We start from the raw sequence: 18239 nt of genomic DNA, 5'->3' as shown, positions 1-18239 counted from the left end.
GGGCTTGTGCTGCGGAGAGGCCTCTGGAGTCTCCCACCATGTGGGGAAGAAGCTAGGACCTGCTGGGGGCACCTGTAGGACTTTGGGCCAGGTGTGAGGAAGAACCTGGCATTTCCTACACATTGTCCCTGGGCTGGGCTGCTTCATCTGAGGTGGGGAGGGAAGGGGCCCTTTGGTCTGAGAACTTCGGTCAAGGACGTGAGATCTGGAATTTTTAATCTTGTTGGGTATACAACAAAGACTGTGGCTTGGCTGGTAAAGCTCAGTGCTGGTAGGGGGCTGGGAGAGCTGTGGGGAACAGTACAGGCCTTAGTGTGAGAAGGGGCAGGGCCAGAGGCACAGGGTCTGCTCCTCCAGCACCAGACCCAGCCCACCTGTGGGCCTGGCCTCTGGACCCAGGCCTGGACAGGATGCAGGAGCTGGCATTTCCAGGGGCCTGTGGCAGCGACATGTAGCTGGAAAAGGTTCCTGCTGGGCTGTGGGGCAGAGTCGGGCAGGAAGCCCCTTGGGCTGCCCTGATACAGTCCCACCCTTAGTCCTAGAAAAGGGGGTTTTAGCTTGGGGAAGGGGCTCTGGGGCATGTAGCAGAGGGAGGTGGGAGGCACTGAGTCAAACTCCAGGTCAAGAGGCCAGGCTGGAGCCTCTGGAGGTGACAGAGGCTGAGGCACAGGGCTGGTTACTGACCTGGCCTCAGAGTGTTAGGGTCAGGTCAGCCACTCCCACGAAGCGGGACTGGATGCAGGTCACCTCAGGCAGTTGGGCGTGGAAGTGCCTGACGGAAGCCATGCTGATGCCAGGACACATGGCCACATCTACCATCCGGAGCTGATTGCACACCTGCCCAGTGGAACCCAGCGTTCCGCAGGGAGGCCACTGGGCGAGCGCCTGACCCGGCACGGGGCCCCAGCCCAGCCCCTACACTGTGCAGCACTGGACACACTCACTGCTCCAAGAGCTGACTGCACCTGGACAGGTTGAGGTGCTGCAGCCTTGGCCGGGAGCCGGCTGCCTGGGCCCAGCCCTCGTCGCTGAGGCGGCTGCAGTGACTCAGCACCAAGCGCTCCACGCTGGGGCAGCCTCTGGCCGCAGCCAGCAAGCCCTTGTCTGTGAGTGCTGGCAACAGGCTCAGTGACAGCCGCCTCAGCTGTGGGACCTGGAGCACCTGCGAGAATGGCGGGGGGCGGGTGGTGTGGCGCTGGAGCCCTTCCAGCTTCCCCCATCCCCAGCCAGAGGAATAGCTACGGGCTGCAGAAGCCAATGAGAAAGGACTTTTTCCAGGCAAAAAGTGGGTTGGCCCCGACCGCTGGCTTCAGCCCCAGGGCCCTCAGCCTATCCACATCCCCAGCCCCACACCTTGGTCAAACTGGCATCAGTCAGCTTGCTGCAGGCTGTGAGGTCCAAGTCCCGTATGGCCTGCAGCGTGAGCGGGGCGGGCCCTGTGGCCGGGGAGAAGGGTCCTTTTGCGGCTGGAGGCCCAATGCCCAGCTCTCGGGGTGGCCGTGAGAGGAAGCCCCTGCTTCCCAGATTCCTCCTGAATTTGGCCCTCAGCTGTTCCCAGAAACAGGCGCAGGAGGGGCAGGAGGGCAGCTGAGCCCAGGGACCGCCCCGCCCGCCGTGACCTCAAGGGTCCCGCCCCTGCAGTCTCCTCACTTGGTTGCCCCAAGCGCAGAAGCCCCCGGTCACGGAGCTCCTTGCGCCAGGCCAGGCGCGGGACTGACAGGTGGGTGAGGTAGGTGCAGATGGCCTGCACGGTCTGGTTGGTGAAGGGCCACACAGGAGGATAAGTCTAGCACCCTGAGGCTTGGACCCAGCGCTGGCATCAGGGAGGGCACTGAGGCGTCCTAGGAGGGAAGTGGAAGAGGGAGAGGGCAATGGAGTGGTGGCTTGTGCCTGTGTCACCGGGCTTGGCGGGGGGGGGTCACTAGGAAGGTTCTGCCCAAGGTTCCAGCCCCACAGGCAACAGGAAGCCGCCACAGGGTCCACGGAAGGAAGCAACAGTATTCCTGTGCTGGTGAGTGTCGGAGTGGACCTGGTGGGCTGCAGTGGTGGGACACCAGGAGAAAAGCAAATGCCTAGAGTGGCTGGGGCAGGAAGGATGCAGGTGAAAGTTTCTAAGGTGATCACCCTGCCTGTGCTCCCAGCACCAATGGTGGACATCTGATTCTCGCTGAGCCAATCAAATATGCGCCCTCTAGGACTGTGAGGTCACAGAGCGGGTAGGGCTGCCACCTACCAGGAGCAGGAACTAAGGGCAGAACAGAGGAAGCTGCTTTGTAGAGGGATGCAGAGGCTCGGGAAGGTGGGGCCCCAGAGAGAGCAGCTGAGAGACGCACAGCGGTGAAGCCGCGAGGATGGAGTAGGGTGGGGGAAGAGAGGCACTTGGGAGAAAAGGCTGAGATGCTTTTCAGGTGGGGAATGCTCTGGGCACAGTGCTAGATTGAAGTAATAATCTGCTAAAGAGGAAGAGACTGACGCTGCGGGAAGACAGGGACGCCACCCAGAGGGACAGGGCTGAGCCCTATTGAAGGAACTGGCTTCAGTCAAGAAATGACCCTTCTGCTCCCACGTCACATTACCTCCCTCGGGCCCTGCCTGAACCATGACTGCTGTGTGACCTCAGTACCCCTTCCCCGCAGGGCTCGGTTCTGTCACCGCTTTCATCGGCCTTCCTGGCCCCCAGAGCACCCACCCTCACCCCCCTCCCCAGACTGCAGTGGTCACCAATCACTTGGCTCGTGAGGTATGTGCCACCTTGTGGGCTGGGCCCCCTGGTCTCCTGGACCTCCCTCTACCTGGACCCACGGTGGGGCTGTGGGGAGGAGTGCTGGCAGCAGCCCTGTCTGTCTAGGATCCTTTCCTCTTCCCGACTGTGTCACCAGTTCAGCTCTAACTACCCCTTGGACACAAACACTGGGCGCCTCCCTGGCGCCACGCTCCCAGTTCCCCCAATCTCTGGCCCTGGTGAGGAAGGAAGGAAGGAAGGAAGGAAGGAAGGGGATGGGACGCTCACCTTGAGTGAGGAGCAGTAGGCCAGGCTGAGGGAGGCCAGTGGGTGGAGCTCCGCACACCAAGCCCAGGGCCTGGACCAATTCCCGCCCTCTCATCAGGCAGCACTCGGCCATGTCGAGGCTCTGCAGCTCCCGCAGGCCCCCTAGGGCTGAGCATCTCACATCCGTCAGCTGCTGCAGCGTCCTCAAGCTCAGGTACCACAGGCGCCACAGGCCCTGGCTCACAGCCAAGAGTGCCCTGTCCGCCAGTTCTGAGCAGCCGCTGAGGTCCAGGGAGGTAAGGCCTGGTTGCTGGTGGCAAAGGGCGGCCACAGCCTCTGTGGAGAGGTCCCGGCAGCGGTGCAGGCTCAGCTCCTGCAGCTGCAGCCCGGCCACCTGGCCCAGGGCCTGCAGGGCCTCGGGTGGCAAGCCAGTGCCACTCAGGCCCAGGGCATGCAGCCTACCAGCCTGCTCCTTCACGAATTGCAGCAGGTTGCGGAAGGAGAGTTGGGAAGGGGAGGAATCCTGGGGGCCTATGGAGCCCCGGGCTGGGCCTGGCTCGAAGGTGAGGTGGCAGTAGGCCAAGGAGAGGTGCTCCAGGCTGGGGACACAACTGCTGAGCCGGTTGAAGCTGAGATCGGTCGGGTCCCGCAGGCTAGCCAGACTGAGCTCATGGAGGCCGCTCAGTGCCTGCTGGGCCCGCTGTGCTGTCTTGGGCTGAGCTAGCAGCATGCCCGATGTGACGAGGCTGTTTCAGCCACTGAGGTCAAGGAAACGCAGGGCCGGGCAGCCCAGGATCAGGGCCACGAAGGAGACCTCTGTGGGGCTGCCCCCACCAAGGCACAAGCTCTGCATGTAGGCAACAGACTGCAGCACCTGGTGTGAAGCCGGCGAGCCATCCTGGTTGGTCAGGCTGATGCAGCAGATGCCCCTGAGACCCCCCCAGGCTCTTGATGGTTGGAAAGGAGGCAGAGGACACGGGGATGTTGTACCTCACGTTGGCCTATGGGGCAGCAGCGGGCCTGGGGTTAGCCCTCTGGTCTCAAGAGTGTGCTGGCCATCGGGTCTAGGGGCAATTCGCTGGCCAGAATTTGAGGGCAGGTCAGGGAAGGGGTTTTCTACAATGGGGACCCACTGTGGTGTGTGGTGTCATGTGTGCTTGAGGGGGTGCTGATGGGAAGTGGAAGCTGGGAGGATGGGTCACACTGGGGGTCCAAGGGGATGACTATGAGGGGAGGACAGGAAGGTTAGTGACGGACGGGACTGAATGCCTATGGAGGGCCTGGGCCAGAGTGGGGACTTTGCATGCTGAGTACAGGAGGGCTGGGGGGTGACCTGGAGGAGAGCCAGAGAAGCCCCCAGGGAGCAGGAGGACAAAGTATGCTGGACCCCAACTTTTGGGACTTTGAGAACGTGGCCCTGAGACCCATGGACTCGGCTCCAAATCCAGGGCCTCAGCTTGGCCTTAGCTAAGCAGTCAGCCTCCCACACTTTCGCGAGAGTATATACATAGCCCTCGGAACAGCTGAGGGCGGGAAGAAGCTACGCAGGTGTTGCTCAGCACAATCCCCCGTGGCCCAGATGCCAGAGATCTGGGGCAGAAAGTGAGGCCGAGGTCCCCTGGTGGCCACACACATTCAGTGTCTCAGCCACATGAATGTTTGCAAAAATGGGTTTTGTGTGTGAGTGAAAACGTGCACATGCACTGAGTGTGTTGTGTGCATGCGTGGGGGCGTGGGCGCGCTCACAAGTGTAGGCCCTTCAGGCTCGAGAGTTCAAGACGTGCTTGTGAGCCCTGGGGCTCATCTTTAGAGGGTCTGTCTTATCTGTCCAGGTAAGGAGGGAGAAGCGTCCCGTTTCTGTGGGCAGGAGTTCATAGGATGAATTTCAGAGGCAGGGAGGAAGCTGAGTTGGCCCTGCCGTAGAGGATCAGGGGAGCGAGCGCGGGGAGCACACAGTCGGAGTTGGGTGGGGCTGGGAGGCAAGCTCAGGGCTAAGTTGTTGTGGGAAAAAGCTTGTTTGTTTACGAGTTTGGGGAGCCCCCAGTGAGGGAGATGTTTTCGTAGAACCTTCCCTGATCTTGTGCCAGAAGGAGCCAAAGGACAGTAGCTACAGGAATGTGTGGAACTGGTCTGTGGGGGGAGGGAGAAGACGACTTGGCTTCTAAAATCCTATCCCCGTTTCTCTACCCCTGACCAATGCCCAGGTTGCAGGCAAGTGGTACTCAAAGGCTCTTGTTTTCACAAGCAAGCGCCCCAAAAAACCTGTCCTGTGAGTAACGGCAAGAACAAGCTGACATCCCTGCTTGTTCCCCACAGAACATCATCAAAAGGGAACCAGAAGGGTAGAAATGACGCCTAATACGCGCTCACTGCAAGATACTTATCAACAGGATTCTCCCAGGAAGACGCACGGAACTCATTCCCAGGTGTGGAGAATCAGCCTGGCTTCTGCCCCAGAGAGAAGCAGCTGACTATGGCTGTCCTCACGGGAAGGAGGAGCGTACGGTAAGAGGGAGACCAGCGCCCGGCGAATTTCACGGGAATAAGGGTGTCAAACCAGGTTCCCATTTCAGACCCTGTGGTCAGTATGGATGAGAGGAGCTCCCCTGACAGATTCCCCCCATGGACACTGGGAGACAGTGGAGTAGTGGGGACTCCCGAGGACCTGGGTCCCTCTCTCAGATTTAAGGAGAGCTGGGGAAGAGCTCAGTGTGTGAGGTTCGGGAGGGTACCGAAAAGATCAGGGAGAAAAGGTTCTAGAAAGGAAAGGTAAAGCGTGCCTCCAGCCCTTTCAAAGCCCTGCAGTGACGACAGATGAGCCAATCTGATGATGAGTAGAATGAACTCTGGCTGGGGGAGTGCAGAGCGGTGCTGGTTGCCAGGCAGCACCTGCCCCCAATAGTCATATGCCACCCCCGCAGGCCCCAGCTCCAGCAGCCTCCAGTCCTCCTTCTTTCCCTGTCTTCCTGAGCCCTGGCTGCCAGGAAAGTTCTTCCCTCTCCTAACTGCCTCCCTGTGAACAAGGTAGATGAACAGCCCAGCGTCCAAGTACAGGGCTGGCAGGTGGCAGCAAAAGCTACCCAATGGGGCTTAACTGGTGGTGCAGTGGTTGGGAGTCTGCCTGCCGATGCAGGGGACGCGGGTTCGTGCCCCGGTCCGGGAAGATCCCACATGCCACGGAGCGGCTGGGCCCGTGAGCCACGGCCGCTGAGCCTGCGCGTCTGGAGCCTGTGCTCCGCAACGGGAGAGGCCAAAACAGTGAGAGGCCCGCGTACGGCCAAAAAAAAAAAAAAAAAAAGCTACCCCAATAAAGGTGCAGGGCCTGGCCTAAAGGACTTGCAGCTATGGGGCCAGGGTGAGATTTGAGACTGCCTCCTTGCTCCCCACTGTTTTTCTTGGTGGAGAGGAGGAAGCCTCTAAGCCATCACCAAGGTGGTCTACCTGGGACTCAAATACAGGAGCCCAGGAGCAACCTGTTAGGGATATTTATCATCTGTGGGGGCAGAGCAGCAGGCTTCTGGGTTCGGTCCTTGGCCCCAGTGTAGGAAAGTCCCCCTTCCCAGGCCCTAGGAAGATGCTTCTAAAGGCCTAAGGGAGGACTACACAGGTACCTGCTCCAGCTTCAGCCACCCCATCACAGAGGGGCCGACTAGCCCCCTGGGCTCCTCCCTTCCCAATGCTGGCATCTTAAGAGTAAATGTGAAATCATTTGGAAAATGCCCTAAACTTGCTAAAAGCAATACATGTCCCCTGACTGTGAGAGGCCAGGACTCTGTCATAACTACTGAAGTCCTGAGCTGAGATGGCAGGCCTGTGTGCAGACTTGAAAAGCCATCTGACGGAGACATGGCCCTCCTGTCTGCTGGCACAGGAATCCAAAGTTAACACACCTGTTTTCCAGAAGGCCTTTGAGAAAATATATGCCCTGGCGCCCAGGGGCTTTGGTCTCCAGAGAGGAGTCAGACCTTGGGGGTCATTTCCAGAGGTGTTATAGACGCCTTGGGCAGGAGAAGGCCTCAGGGGGTGGGAGCTGTCCTGAGTTCTTCAATGACCAGCCCAGTGGCAGGCAAAATAGCACCCCCGCCCCGGTACAGACAGAGTCTGGGTGTATTGTCGGGGTGCTGCCTTTGTCTACCTTCTTATTTGAGAAAAAATGGAATTAAGTGCGGGCAGGTCAGGGAGAATAAGAAGTCACCAAGTCTAGTATCCTAGCCTGGCCTGGAGCCATATAGGCCCCAGCTTGGCTCAGCCAGAATCTTCTGTAGCACCTACTAGCTGGGGCTCCACCTCCTTATCAAGCTGCTGAGCCCTGGGAGATGGTTCCTGCCAACAGGGTTCCGCAGATTGGTCTCTGGGACATGGTGCCAGCAGGGCCCTAGATGCTCAGGTATCTGTGGCCTGGCTTCCCAGCACTCCCAGCCCTGGGGGTGGAGTGGGGGACTGAGTTTTGCAGAGGCGCCAAACGGGTCTTTGTCAATGTTCTATCTGCAGTTCAGAGTTAGCTGGAGCAGCCCCAGTGCTAAAATGGTAGACTCTACGATCCCAAATTCTGACCCTGGTCTCCTCCTTTTCCTCCCTCCCTTACTCCTATACCAGTCTCACCTTTATCCCCGGGGCCTGACTGCCCACTTGGCTTCTTCTATGCTCTCCTTCTTTGCTGGACTCCAAGAGGCCTCCCCCGGATTACCTCTCCTCAGGGTCCTTGTGGCCCTGCCCGTCATGCTGCTGTGCCCATTCTCCTTGTCCCCTGCCTGGCCAGGGATGATGAGACCGCTGCCTCCTCTGGGTGTGTGCTGGGGATACAGAATTCTGCCCGAGGAAGCCGTGGCCTCCCCTTATGCCTGCACTGTCAGCACTGGCCTGCCGACTCCCACCTCCTCACTGCCTCCCCCTCTCTTCTCACTCCCCTCGGACTTCTCTCCAAGCCCGCTATCTTCTCCAGCCCCTGACGCTACTGTAGCCCCCTCCCCTCACTCCAGCCTTCTCAGAGATGACCTGACCATTTCAAAAAGAAACCAAAGCCCCTTAGGTGGGAAGGCCCTCCCTTTTCCCTGTTCACATCCACCAGCCCACCCCTGGCAGGACTCATCCTAACCTCCTTCCCTCTCCTGCTCTTTGGTTCAGGGTGACCCCCTTCTCCTGGCCTACTGAGCCTGTCCCCACCCTCTCCTCTGAGAACCCTGCCTTTCCACTGCTCATTCCCCAGAGTCCACAAACACCCCGGAGTCTTAGCAAAAGCTTCCCTTGATCCTGCACCCCCTCTTCTCACCTGTCACCCCCTCCCCTCCACTGTCAAGCTTCTTGGAAGCACATGGGCGCCCACACCCACTGTGGCCACCTCTTTACCATGGCTTTGCCCACTTACCCCTCCACCACTGTCCCCACAGAATCACTCATTCCCAGCAACAGCTCCTCTCTGGCAAGGTCACCAGCATCTGGGGGCTCCCCTGAAGACTTCCCACAAGTGTCCTCTCTGCCATGCCATGCTGCCTGCTATGGATGGCCAGTCTCCCCCGATGCTCTCCCCTACTGGGGGTTCTGAGACTCTGCCCTCTTGGCTATCCTGCCTTCTAGCCTGCTTTCCATTCAGGGTCACCAAAGAAGAGAAAGACCCAGTCCATAGACCAGTGGGTTCTCCATGGGTTGTTCCATTCTAACACACACGCGCGCGCGCGCACGCGCACACACACGCACACACGCGCGCACACACACACACACACACACACACACACACACACACACACGCTGTTTCCCTCCACGTGCACCCAGCAGACTTCATCTCATTCCAACTACTTTGTTTTCCACACCTTCTTCCTGAGCACCAGATACTGGGAGCCATGATCTGATGGACCTCTCTCCGGATTCAAGGATGCAATATGCCCAAATCTAAGTTTACTGCCTTATTGCTGGTCTCTGGCCCTTCTCCTAAACTCTCAGTGCCCTCTACCAAATCGCCTAAGTCAGAAATCTGGGAGTCATCCTGGACCGCTCCCTCACGTCCACACTGGACAGTCCTCTCCACTCCGTCTCTTTGATACATTGTAACGTGTCCCTCTGCTCCCGCTCACTGCTCTGCCTTAGTTCAGGTGTCCTTACTGTCTGTCAGAAATATAGTAAGCAGTTTCCTCCTGATCAGGGTCCGGGCCTCCAGTCTCCCTGGCTCCAGTCTATCCTTGGTATTGTCACCAGGGTGATCCTTACAAAAGGCAATTGACGACACTCTTCAGGCCCTTTGATGGTTCGCCACTGCACAGCATGGAGACTGAGCTTCCTGACTGGCACTCAAGCCCTTCTATTGTCTCATGCTCCCCTGCCTGGGTTCAGCTGTTTTCTGTTTATTTTTGGCAGGGGGGGCGGTGTCTGACCCCTCACGTACTCCTACTTGTCTATTTAGCAAGCATTTATTCCCCTCTGGAGATTTAGCCCAAGCATCCCCTTCTCCATGAAGTCTTTTGTGAATCTTCTCTCTGCATCCTTGGTGTGCCTCATAAGATTTTGAGTGCAGCACCCTACCCCCTCCTTTTGGCTTGTGCTGTCTCCCTCTCACTATCAACTCTGGGTGCTGTGTCAGCCCCAGCCCTGCACCCCTAGGGCTCAGCAGAGTGCTGGGCACAGACAGGCAGCATCACCACCTGAGTGAGTGAGGCCCCTCCCTGTGTCTCTGGTAACTTCCCATCTTCCTCCTGCCGTGTGAATATTCCCAACCTCTCTGCTGAGGCCCTGGCCTCTACCTCCCACTTAACTCCCCTAAGACAACCTGGCCTCCACGGTCACCACGCAAAGAAGCCACCAGCCTTCAAGGAACTGCCTCAACAAACAGCTTCACATTGCCACCCCCACCCCTTCGCTTCCTCAGGAGAGGTGACATCCTCTCCATCCTACCCAAGACCAAGCCTTGTACTATCCTGAAGCCTGTTTGGCTGCCACCTCAGGTCCTCTCTCCTCCCTACACTCACTACTGACTCCTTCAGCACATAAACACATTAGAGATTTCTCCCAGTTAAAATCCTTTGTTTAGCCCACCTCAACTTCTCATTACAATTCTATTTATTTTTCTTCTTTTCATGGGGAAATTTCTTGCAAATGAGGTCATCCTCTACATATCCTTTCTTCTCTCATTCATTCAACCTACCTGGCCTTTTTCCCCAGATGCCAAATGTTACTGAAGCCATTGGTGACCACCCTGTATGTCAAACATCGTGGACACTATCTGTTCTTTATTTTCTGGACTCTGTGGGATTTGACACTGTTGCTCATCCACTCAACACTTGAAATGCTCTTCACCTTTGACTTGTGTGTCCTCCTCTCGCTGGGATCTCCTCAGCCCCCTCTGTAGGCCCCTCCCCCTCTCCGTGCCTTTGGACTGGTGTCCGCTCGGGGGCATTCTCTGTGGCCTGCTCTTCAGGGCTCCTCGCGCTCTCCCTAGGGGAAGGGACCCAGATCCGTGGCTTAAACGCCCACCTGTTCTTTAATGACACCCACATATATATTTATTACCTAGACCCTTCTCTTGAATTCCTCTCTCAGAAACCCAACTGCCACCTGGATCTCACCATTTAGATGTCTTATACTTCAAATTTTCAACAAGTTCAAATCAAATTCCTCTAGACACTAAGCTCAATGACACTGGAGAGAGAACTCAACAACAGACCCTACTTAAACACACACATTTAATATGTGACAGAGGAGGCTTCCAACTCATTATACATAAATGGTATTTGGGCTATTTGAAAACTAATCAGTTTAGCTCCTTACCTTAGAGCATAAATCAAAATAAATTACACCCATAAAAAATATAATCAATATAAAAATTCAAACCATAAAACACAGGAAACAATTTTGCTGTGAGCCTAAAACTGATCTAAAAAGTAAATTCTAATTAAAAAGAAAGACACAAAATATGAGTATATATTTATCAGATCTCTGAAGAGAGGCAAAGGTTCTCTAAAGCAATGGAAAAAATAAGAAAGAAAAAATGTTCAGAATCAACAACCTAGAAATTTAACCTCATAAACAAACACATATCTACAAATCAAATTAAAAGGCAAATATATTAGGAATGTATTTCAATAAATATGTAAAAGGTTAATCTCTTTAATTATAAAAAGTTCATACAAATGAATAAGAAAAATACTAAGACCCCAATAGTTAAATGGACAAGGAACACAAATACACAAAAGATGGAAATGTAAATGGTCAGCTAATAAGAAAACTGTTCAACCTCAGTGATAATCAAAGAAGTCAAAATTGAAACAGAGCTATCATTGCTTGCCCTTCAAACGAGCACAGATGCCTGCATTCACGTCCTAGTGGGCTGTCTCCCTGCACTCCGACTCGCCGTCTCAGTCCACTCTGCACTGCAGATGTCTAAGACACAAATCACCACATGTCACTCCCCTGCCTAATATTTCTTTAAAGGCCCCACGATGATAACCAGGAGAAAGTCCCAGCAATGCCACCTGGCACCTCTGTCTTGCTGTCTGACCCCTTTCTAGCCTCATCTCCCACCACTTCTCACACACACACCTAAGTTCCAGTCATAGGGGACCTGTGTGGTCGTTTCCAGACCTGTTTCACACTTTGGTGCCTTCACCTGTGCTGATATGAGTTCTGGAAGACCAACCTTCATCCTCATCCTATTCCTTCAGGAAGCCTTCCCTGATGCTGCCAGTCTCCTTCGATGTCCTTCTTCATGTCCCCATGGCACCCTTCATTCCAGTGTCACAGCACCGAGCACACGACATCATGATCACTCACATATTTGTCTTTCTCCTTCACTGGACTATGAGCTTCTCAGGGGAGTTTTATTCATCTGTAGAGCCCCAGCACTGTACCCAGAACCAAGTATGTATGAATAAGTATGCAGGAATGAATGGATGAATGATGCATGAGCAGGGCCATGAACAAGCTGAAGTGAGACAGCTGAGAATGGGCCAGGTGAGGGTGGGTACCTTACCTCCCGAAGGGCATTCTGGGCTGCACAGCACCAGGCCCGACTCACGAGGGAGGCCTCTTTCTGATCTGACAGAGGCAGGAAGCTCAGAATATATGTGAGCATCTGAGGGAAAAAGAATGGGCATTGGGGGCTGTTAGTGCTGGTGGAGGCCTTTGGAACCTTCTCCAGCTGATAGCACAGTAGGTCAGAGGGGACTAGAGCACTGGCTTCTAGTTCATCTTGGATCCTAAGCTTCATGGAGTCTTCACTTCCCCTCTCCAGCCGCCAGGTATCTTTACTGGGAACAAACCTCTCCTGAGCACCACCTGGATGCAGGTTTGCTCTGACTGATAAAAATCAAACTTCCTGCTCAAGTTGTTAAAAAGAACTTGGACACTGGGACCAGATAAACCTAGTTTAGATCCTTATTCTCTCAACTGACCTCTCCGAGCCTTATTTTCCTTATCTATAAAAAGACAATTGTAGTGAGCTTTAAATGGGTTGTTGTGACAATTAAATAACATGGTAAAGTGTCTTGCATAGGATCTAGAACACAGCAAGTCAGGTGCTCCTTCTCTGATCTTCAGGAAGTTACACTGGGACCGCACTCTTTTCCCATCTTCTTCACTGCCAACTAGGCTACTCAGCTGACTGTTAAGATTATCAGCAAGAAAATCTTAACAGCCTGGTAGGCTCAGACTGTCACTCCACCTATGCTCTATGAGGCTGGGGGTGCGTGGGAGTGGAGGCCCTATTAGGGACTGGGGAAGGGAGTTGCCTGTGAGACCAGGAATTATCTGATGTTAACTGTTCTTTTCTTCTGGAATCTTCCCTCCTTGACTTCTGTGACACTGTGTTTTCTAGGGCTCCACTCACCACTCCAACTGCCCTGTTTCTGGATTCCTCTCTGGCTCCCAGGGTTCAGACCTGGGCCTTTCAATCTGTTACTTTCTGGGATAATAAATTCATTTGCATGGCTTTAACAGTTACCTCTATAGGAATAACCAGCAATTCAATATGGACATATTGTTTTATCATTCATGTGCTAGTTTAGTATTGCCAACTCTCCACAGGATTCTTCATCCAAATGTTTTACCATCACCTTCATCTCAACCTCAGTCCAAAGCAGCCTCTCCTCCCAACTTTCCAGCCCCTGAGCTTCAGTGCCAACAGTGCATCTCACCTGATGATCCTGAGAATACTCTGTACTCTTCATGCTCTTCTGTCCCTTGCTCTCAGATATAGGTGTAAAGCACAGGCTTTAGGCCAGGCTAACTTAGACTCATTCAAATCCCAGCTCCACAGATTCCTAGCTGTGTGACCTCAGGCAAGGTACTTGACCTCTCTGAGCCTCACTTTCCACACCTGTAAAATGGGGATATTAGAAATCTAGATCATAGTCTTATGATGGGGATTAAATTATATATACATAATATAATATATATATATATTTAATAGATATAATATGCTTCACATCTAGTAGGTTGTCCATAAATGGTTCCTGGATTGCTGTTACTAATATTTCTGCTTTTGAAAACTTACCACCTTAGTAGCCCAGATGTTCATCACCCCAGCCTTCATTCCTTCCACAATCTCCCACCTGATCTCCCTGCTTCCAGGCTCATCCTTGCTAATCATTCCTCGCAATGCAACAAGGTTAATTTTCCTAAAACACAGCTTTCAGTCTCAGTGCACTCCTGATGAAAACCTTCAGGGTTTCCCAGTCCCCTCAAGACAAAATCTCTTCTCCTGGGTCAGCACTGCCAGGCCTCCAGGCCTGACCGGACCCCTGATTCCAGAGCTTCCACAATCCAGTCTCCTCACTGTCCTACAAACACAGCATGTCTATTTCCTTATTTCCTTTTGCCTATGTGGACCTTTGCCCCAGCCCACTCTGATCTCTTCTTTCCTTCTCTGATCCCTAGTACACAGAAGGTACTCAGTCAATACTTACTGAATTGCATTAAGTAAGGATGGACGGTCTTTTACCTCTATTTTCACCAAAGGTTTGCTCAAGGAAGGGGTGGGAAGATAAAGCAGATCATTACTGAGAGGAGAATGACTGGGGAGAACAGCCTCTGGGCCAGGGAGGCTAGGCATGGGGAAGAGAACACTGATGGGGACTGGGACTGATCAAGCCCCTATCCCCAAGGGGAGGCAGGAAAACCTGACTGAGCCGAGGTAAGATAGTGGCCATCCTGTCTTCTGGGGCTCAGCAGTCAATCCAAGGAGCAAAGGGAGGGCAACAAACCTGTCCTCCCTGAGAGGAGGAAGCATGATTCTTTGAGCTGAGAAGTGGGGAGGTCTTTCTAGAGGGACCAGAAGAAGCAGTGATAAGGGTGGAGTGGCCACCCAACGAACCCCATCCCAAGGAGCTACTAGAGATATGACTGGTCATCTCTGAGATCTATGGGGATGGAACAGATATCCTCTGGGGCCAAAGGGGGAAAGGATGCCATTGCAGGGGGCTCACTGGGGTTGGAGCAGTCCTGTTTTTGCTAAGAGAAAGGAGCACCATTCCAAGGGCTGATGGGGAAAGGGTGGCCTGTCTCCCTTGGGCTGAGGGAGGGGGTTGCCAGCTCTCAGGGGAAAAGGGATGAAGAGGCCATCCCAAGAGACCACTGGGGACAAAACTTATCATCTCTCTCTGGATAACAGTGGCAGAGTGGTCTTGCTCCAGGTTAAGGAGAGGGAGCAAACATCCCATGGGGTGAAGGAAGCAGGGATGGCCATCACTAGGGGCCGAGGGAGCGGGGAGCAGGCCTGTGCCCGGTGAGGGAACTCAGAGACCATGCCCGAAGTTGATGGGAGGGGGCAGTCTGTTTTCCACCGCCAGGGGAAGGGGCAGCCGTTTCTCGGGGAGGAGGGAATAGAGCGACCATTCCAAGGGGCCAATGGGGATAAGATCGGTCACCCTTCGGGGATGATGGGATGGAGCGGACATCTTCCAGAGCTGAGGGGGAGGGGCGGCCATCTCAAGAGATGCAGGGTAGGCAGAGGCCCTGTTCTCGCTGAGGTGACAGAGCGGCCATCTCTTGGGGCCGATGGGGAAGGAGAGGATGGTCGCCCAAGGTAAGGGGACGGGGTGGCCCAAAGGCGGGGCCGTTACCCATAGCCAGCAGGTCCTTGGATCTCCCGGGCTGGTTGTTTCCGCCAGACGGGCGGGGCCAAGGCGAGCTGTCTGACAGCCGCTCCCCACAGCCTGGGACCCCGAGGGCGGGGCCTGTCCCGAGCTAGGCCTGAGGGCGGCCTCCTCTCACCTCCAGCGGCATAGATTCAGCCATCGCATCCCTGCCGCCTCCGCCCCCGCGCAAGGCTTTCTGGGAAGTGAAGTCCCACCGACTCGGGCGGGCGGAGCTTGGGAAGGAAGTGGATCTCCCACTTCCGTCCCAGTTGCTGACGATTTGGGTCTGCACCGGAAGTGCCTTGCAGCAGATGTGGTACCTACTGAGTGCTCTTTCGGTCGCTCTCCCATCTTTCCCCGGCTGGGTATTTGCGTCGCACCATGGCGGTAAGGAGGGCGAGTAGGGCGGGGTCCGCAAGGCAAAGCACTCTCGGGGCCGGGAGACTGAAAACAGAGGAAGGACATCAAAGGAAGTGGGTCCGCCAGAGGGAGGTGCCGTCCGGTGGCTGAACCGTACTAGATTAAGGTGGGGAGTGGAGAGGCGCAGGAACGTACCAGAGCTGGTGCCGGAGAGGGGTGGGCGTCAGTACCAGACAGTGCCAGGACTAGCTGGAGATCTAAGGGGCTTGAGGCGGGGTAGGCGTTAGCCCAGATCTGGTTTACTCTAGCAGAGGCCGGAGAGGGTCGCCATTCAAGCCCACTCAGGGATCCCCCTTGAAGGGTTTGTCAGCCCAAAACTGGACCTTATCAGAGGATTCAGGAGATACCAGCCTAGTGTTTGGTTGTTCCCAGCCCGAGCAGGAGGCGGTCATTGCTGGGTGTGCTGGAAAGATGCTGTCAGCCCTAAGCAGGATGGTTTGGAGGAGGGGTGGACATCCCAAGGATTGTGCTAGGTTTGAGCACCACGGAGACTCGGCTGAGGTGCAGATGGAACTCTGTAGCTAACCGGAATGGTGGGGAGGATAAGGAAGACCCTGGCTGATGAGGGTTCTGACAGCATCTCGTCATCTCTCTGCAGCCCAAGGGCAAAGTGGGCACGAGAGGGAAGAAGCAGATATTTGAGGAGAACAAAGAGACCTTGAAGTTCTACCTGCGAATCATACTGGGGGCCAATGTAAGTGATTCCCTCCTTGCTTCTGTGCCCACCCAGTGTTCCATAGCCCTCAGCTCTGTTTGGTGGGGTGGAGTGGTGGCAGTGTATGACAGCTAAAGCTCCAGAAGAAAACTCCAACTAAAAGTAAATGAGAAAGGATCCTGGCACAGAGAAAGTGCTGAATAGTCAAAACAAAAAACCAAAAACAAAATGAGGGTGTGAGTCTCAGATTGACTGGAGAGCCCTTCCCATCCTAAATACACAGGGGCTTCTTTCCTGGGCTGAAGTGTCGGAGGGGAGTCTGGGTATTCAGGAAGCAGACCTCTTCCCTCAACCGTATAAGAAACCACTTGTCTTCTTTCATCACCTGGCCTAATATCTTGGTCAGAGTCGAGGGAGGTCCATGGTTTAGTAAGCTTTTTTTTTTTTCATTAAAAATTAAAAATTTATTATTTATTTATGGCTGCATTGGGTCCTTGTTGCTGTGCATGGGCTTCCTCTAGTTGCGGCGAGCGGGGGCTACTCTTCGTTGTGGTGCGCGGGCTTCTCATTGCGGTGGCTCCTCTTGCGGAGCACGGGCTCTAGGCACGTGGGCTTCAGTAGTTGTGGTGCATGGGCCTAGTTGCTCTGCAGCATGTGGGATCCTCCCGGACCAGGGATCGAGCCAGTGTCCCCTGCATTGGCAGGCGGATTCCTAACCACTGTGCCACCAGGGAAGTCCCTAGTAAGCTTTCAATCCCAGCCTGATCCTGTGTCTGCTTACAGGCCATTTACTGTCTTGTCACCCTGGTCTTCTTCTACTCATCGGCTTCATTTTGGGCCTGGGTAAGTGTCCTGCATCCTGGGAAGTGGGTAAGCACATAGGGTCAGTGGCTGGCCTTTGATACCCCCATTCTTGTTCGGCAGATGGCCCTGGGCTTTAGTCTGGCAGTATACGGGGCCAGCTACCACTCTATGAGCTCGATGGCAAGGGCAGCCTTCTCTGAGGATGGGGCCCTGATGGATGGTGGAATGGATCTCAACATGGAGCAGGGCATGGCAGAGTGAGTGTCCCCCGCTGTCAGCCCAGGTGAGCGGCGCCAGGGCTGGGGTGCTGGGGCCCAAGACCCACAGCCACCTGTGACTTGAAGAGGGTGGAAGGGAGTTGAACTAGGGCCCATCTATTATTTTTGTTTTTATTTTATTTATTTATTTTTTGCGGTACGCGGGCCTCTCACTGTTGTGGCCTCTCCCGTTGTGGAGCACAGGCTCCGGACACGCAGGCACAGCGGCCATGGCTCACGGGCCTAGCCACTTTGTGGCATGTGGGATCTTCCTGGACTGGGGCACGAACCTGTGTCCCCTGCATCGGCAGGCGGACTCCCAACCACTGCGCCACCAGGGAAGCCCCTGTTTTTATTTTTTATTAAAAAAAAAAAATTTTTTTTTGGCTGTTCTGTGTGGCTTGTGGGATCTTAGTTCCCCGACCAGGGATCGAACCTGGGCCCTCAGCAGTGAAAGCACGGAGGCCTAACCACTGGACCGCCAGGGAATTCCCCGTTTACTATTTTTAGCCCTTGCAGCCTCCCTTCTATCCACAGGCACCTTAAAGATGTGATCCTCCTGACAGCTATCGTGCAGGTGCTCAGCTGCTTCTCCCTCTACATCTGGTCCTTCTGGCTTCTGGTACGTGGGTCGTGGGGCTCCCAACGAGGAGCTGGGGCATCCACCCCTTCTCTTCTTTCATTTCCTGCACCTGGCTTCAAGCTCCCTTTTCTCTCCTAGGCGCCGGGCAGAGCCCTTTACCTCCTGTGGGTCAATGTACTGGGCCCTTGGTTTACAGCAGACAGTGGCGCCCCAGCACCAGAGCACAACGAGAAACGGCAGCGCCGACAGGAGCGGCGGCAGATGAAGCGGTTATAGCCACTGACATTGTGGCTACAGGTTTCTGGGCCCCGGGTGGCTCTATCAGGCTACATGGCCCCCATGCCAGGAGCAATGAGGGCCTAGTCCAAGGGCCAAAGGCAGTCTAAGGTATAGGATTGGTGAATAAATGGCTTACAGTGTGGCTAATGGCTGTGTGGGTGATAAAGAGAGATAAGGCAGGAACAGCCAGTCC

The 18239-nt window shown here is 54.8% G+C and overlaps 1 protein-coding gene and 1 pseudogene across 4 annotated transcripts; one reads left to right on the top strand and one right to left on the bottom strand.

The window, feature by feature from the left end:
* Positions 1-690: 690 nt before the first annotated feature.
* LOC307065947 lies at positions 691-15208 on the bottom strand (annotated as a pseudogene). The gene is made up of 5 exons: positions 15185-15208; positions 11946-12047; positions 3011-3990; positions 945-1162; positions 691-859 (listed from the first exon to the last, which is right to left on the bottom strand). The product of its transcript is annotated as an uncharacterized misc_RNA (transcript).
* On the top strand, positions 1879-18188 carry TMEM208 (transmembrane protein 208). 3 transcript variants are annotated; one of them, XM_079722974.1, is made up of 7 exons: positions 1879-2011; positions 2637-2740; positions 5306-5494; positions 16907-16966; positions 17048-17184; positions 17722-17806; positions 17906-18188. In XM_079722974.1, exons 5-7 carry the CDS (start codon positions 17048-17050, stop codon positions 18041-18043), a joined length of 360 nt encoding a protein of 119 aa, XP_079579100.1. In that variant the 5' UTR covers positions 1879-2011; positions 2637-2740; positions 5306-5494; positions 16907-16966; the 3' UTR covers positions 18044-18188. The 3 variants fall into 3 exon arrangements, 2 of the variants coding, with proteins under 2 accessions (XP_079579100.1, XP_079579099.1); XR_013811356.1 differs by lacking the exons at positions 1879-2011; positions 2637-2740; positions 5306-5494 and adding exons at positions 15263-15435; positions 16067-16162 and having other exon boundaries at positions 17048-17210; positions 17906-17956; XM_079722973.1 differs by lacking the exons at positions 1879-2011; positions 2637-2740; positions 5306-5494 and adding exons at positions 15263-15435; positions 16067-16162.
* The last annotated feature ends 51 nt before the right edge of the window (positions 18189-18239 follow it).

Source organism: Hyperoodon ampullatus, assembly GCF_949752795.1.
Source record: "Hyperoodon ampullatus genome assembly, chromosome: 18".
Taxonomy (NCBI): Eukaryota; Metazoa; Chordata; class Mammalia; order Artiodactyla; family Ziphiidae; genus Hyperoodon; species Hyperoodon ampullatus.
Note: the sequence above shows the minus strand (reverse complement) of the source record. Positions and strands in the feature narration are given on the sequence as shown.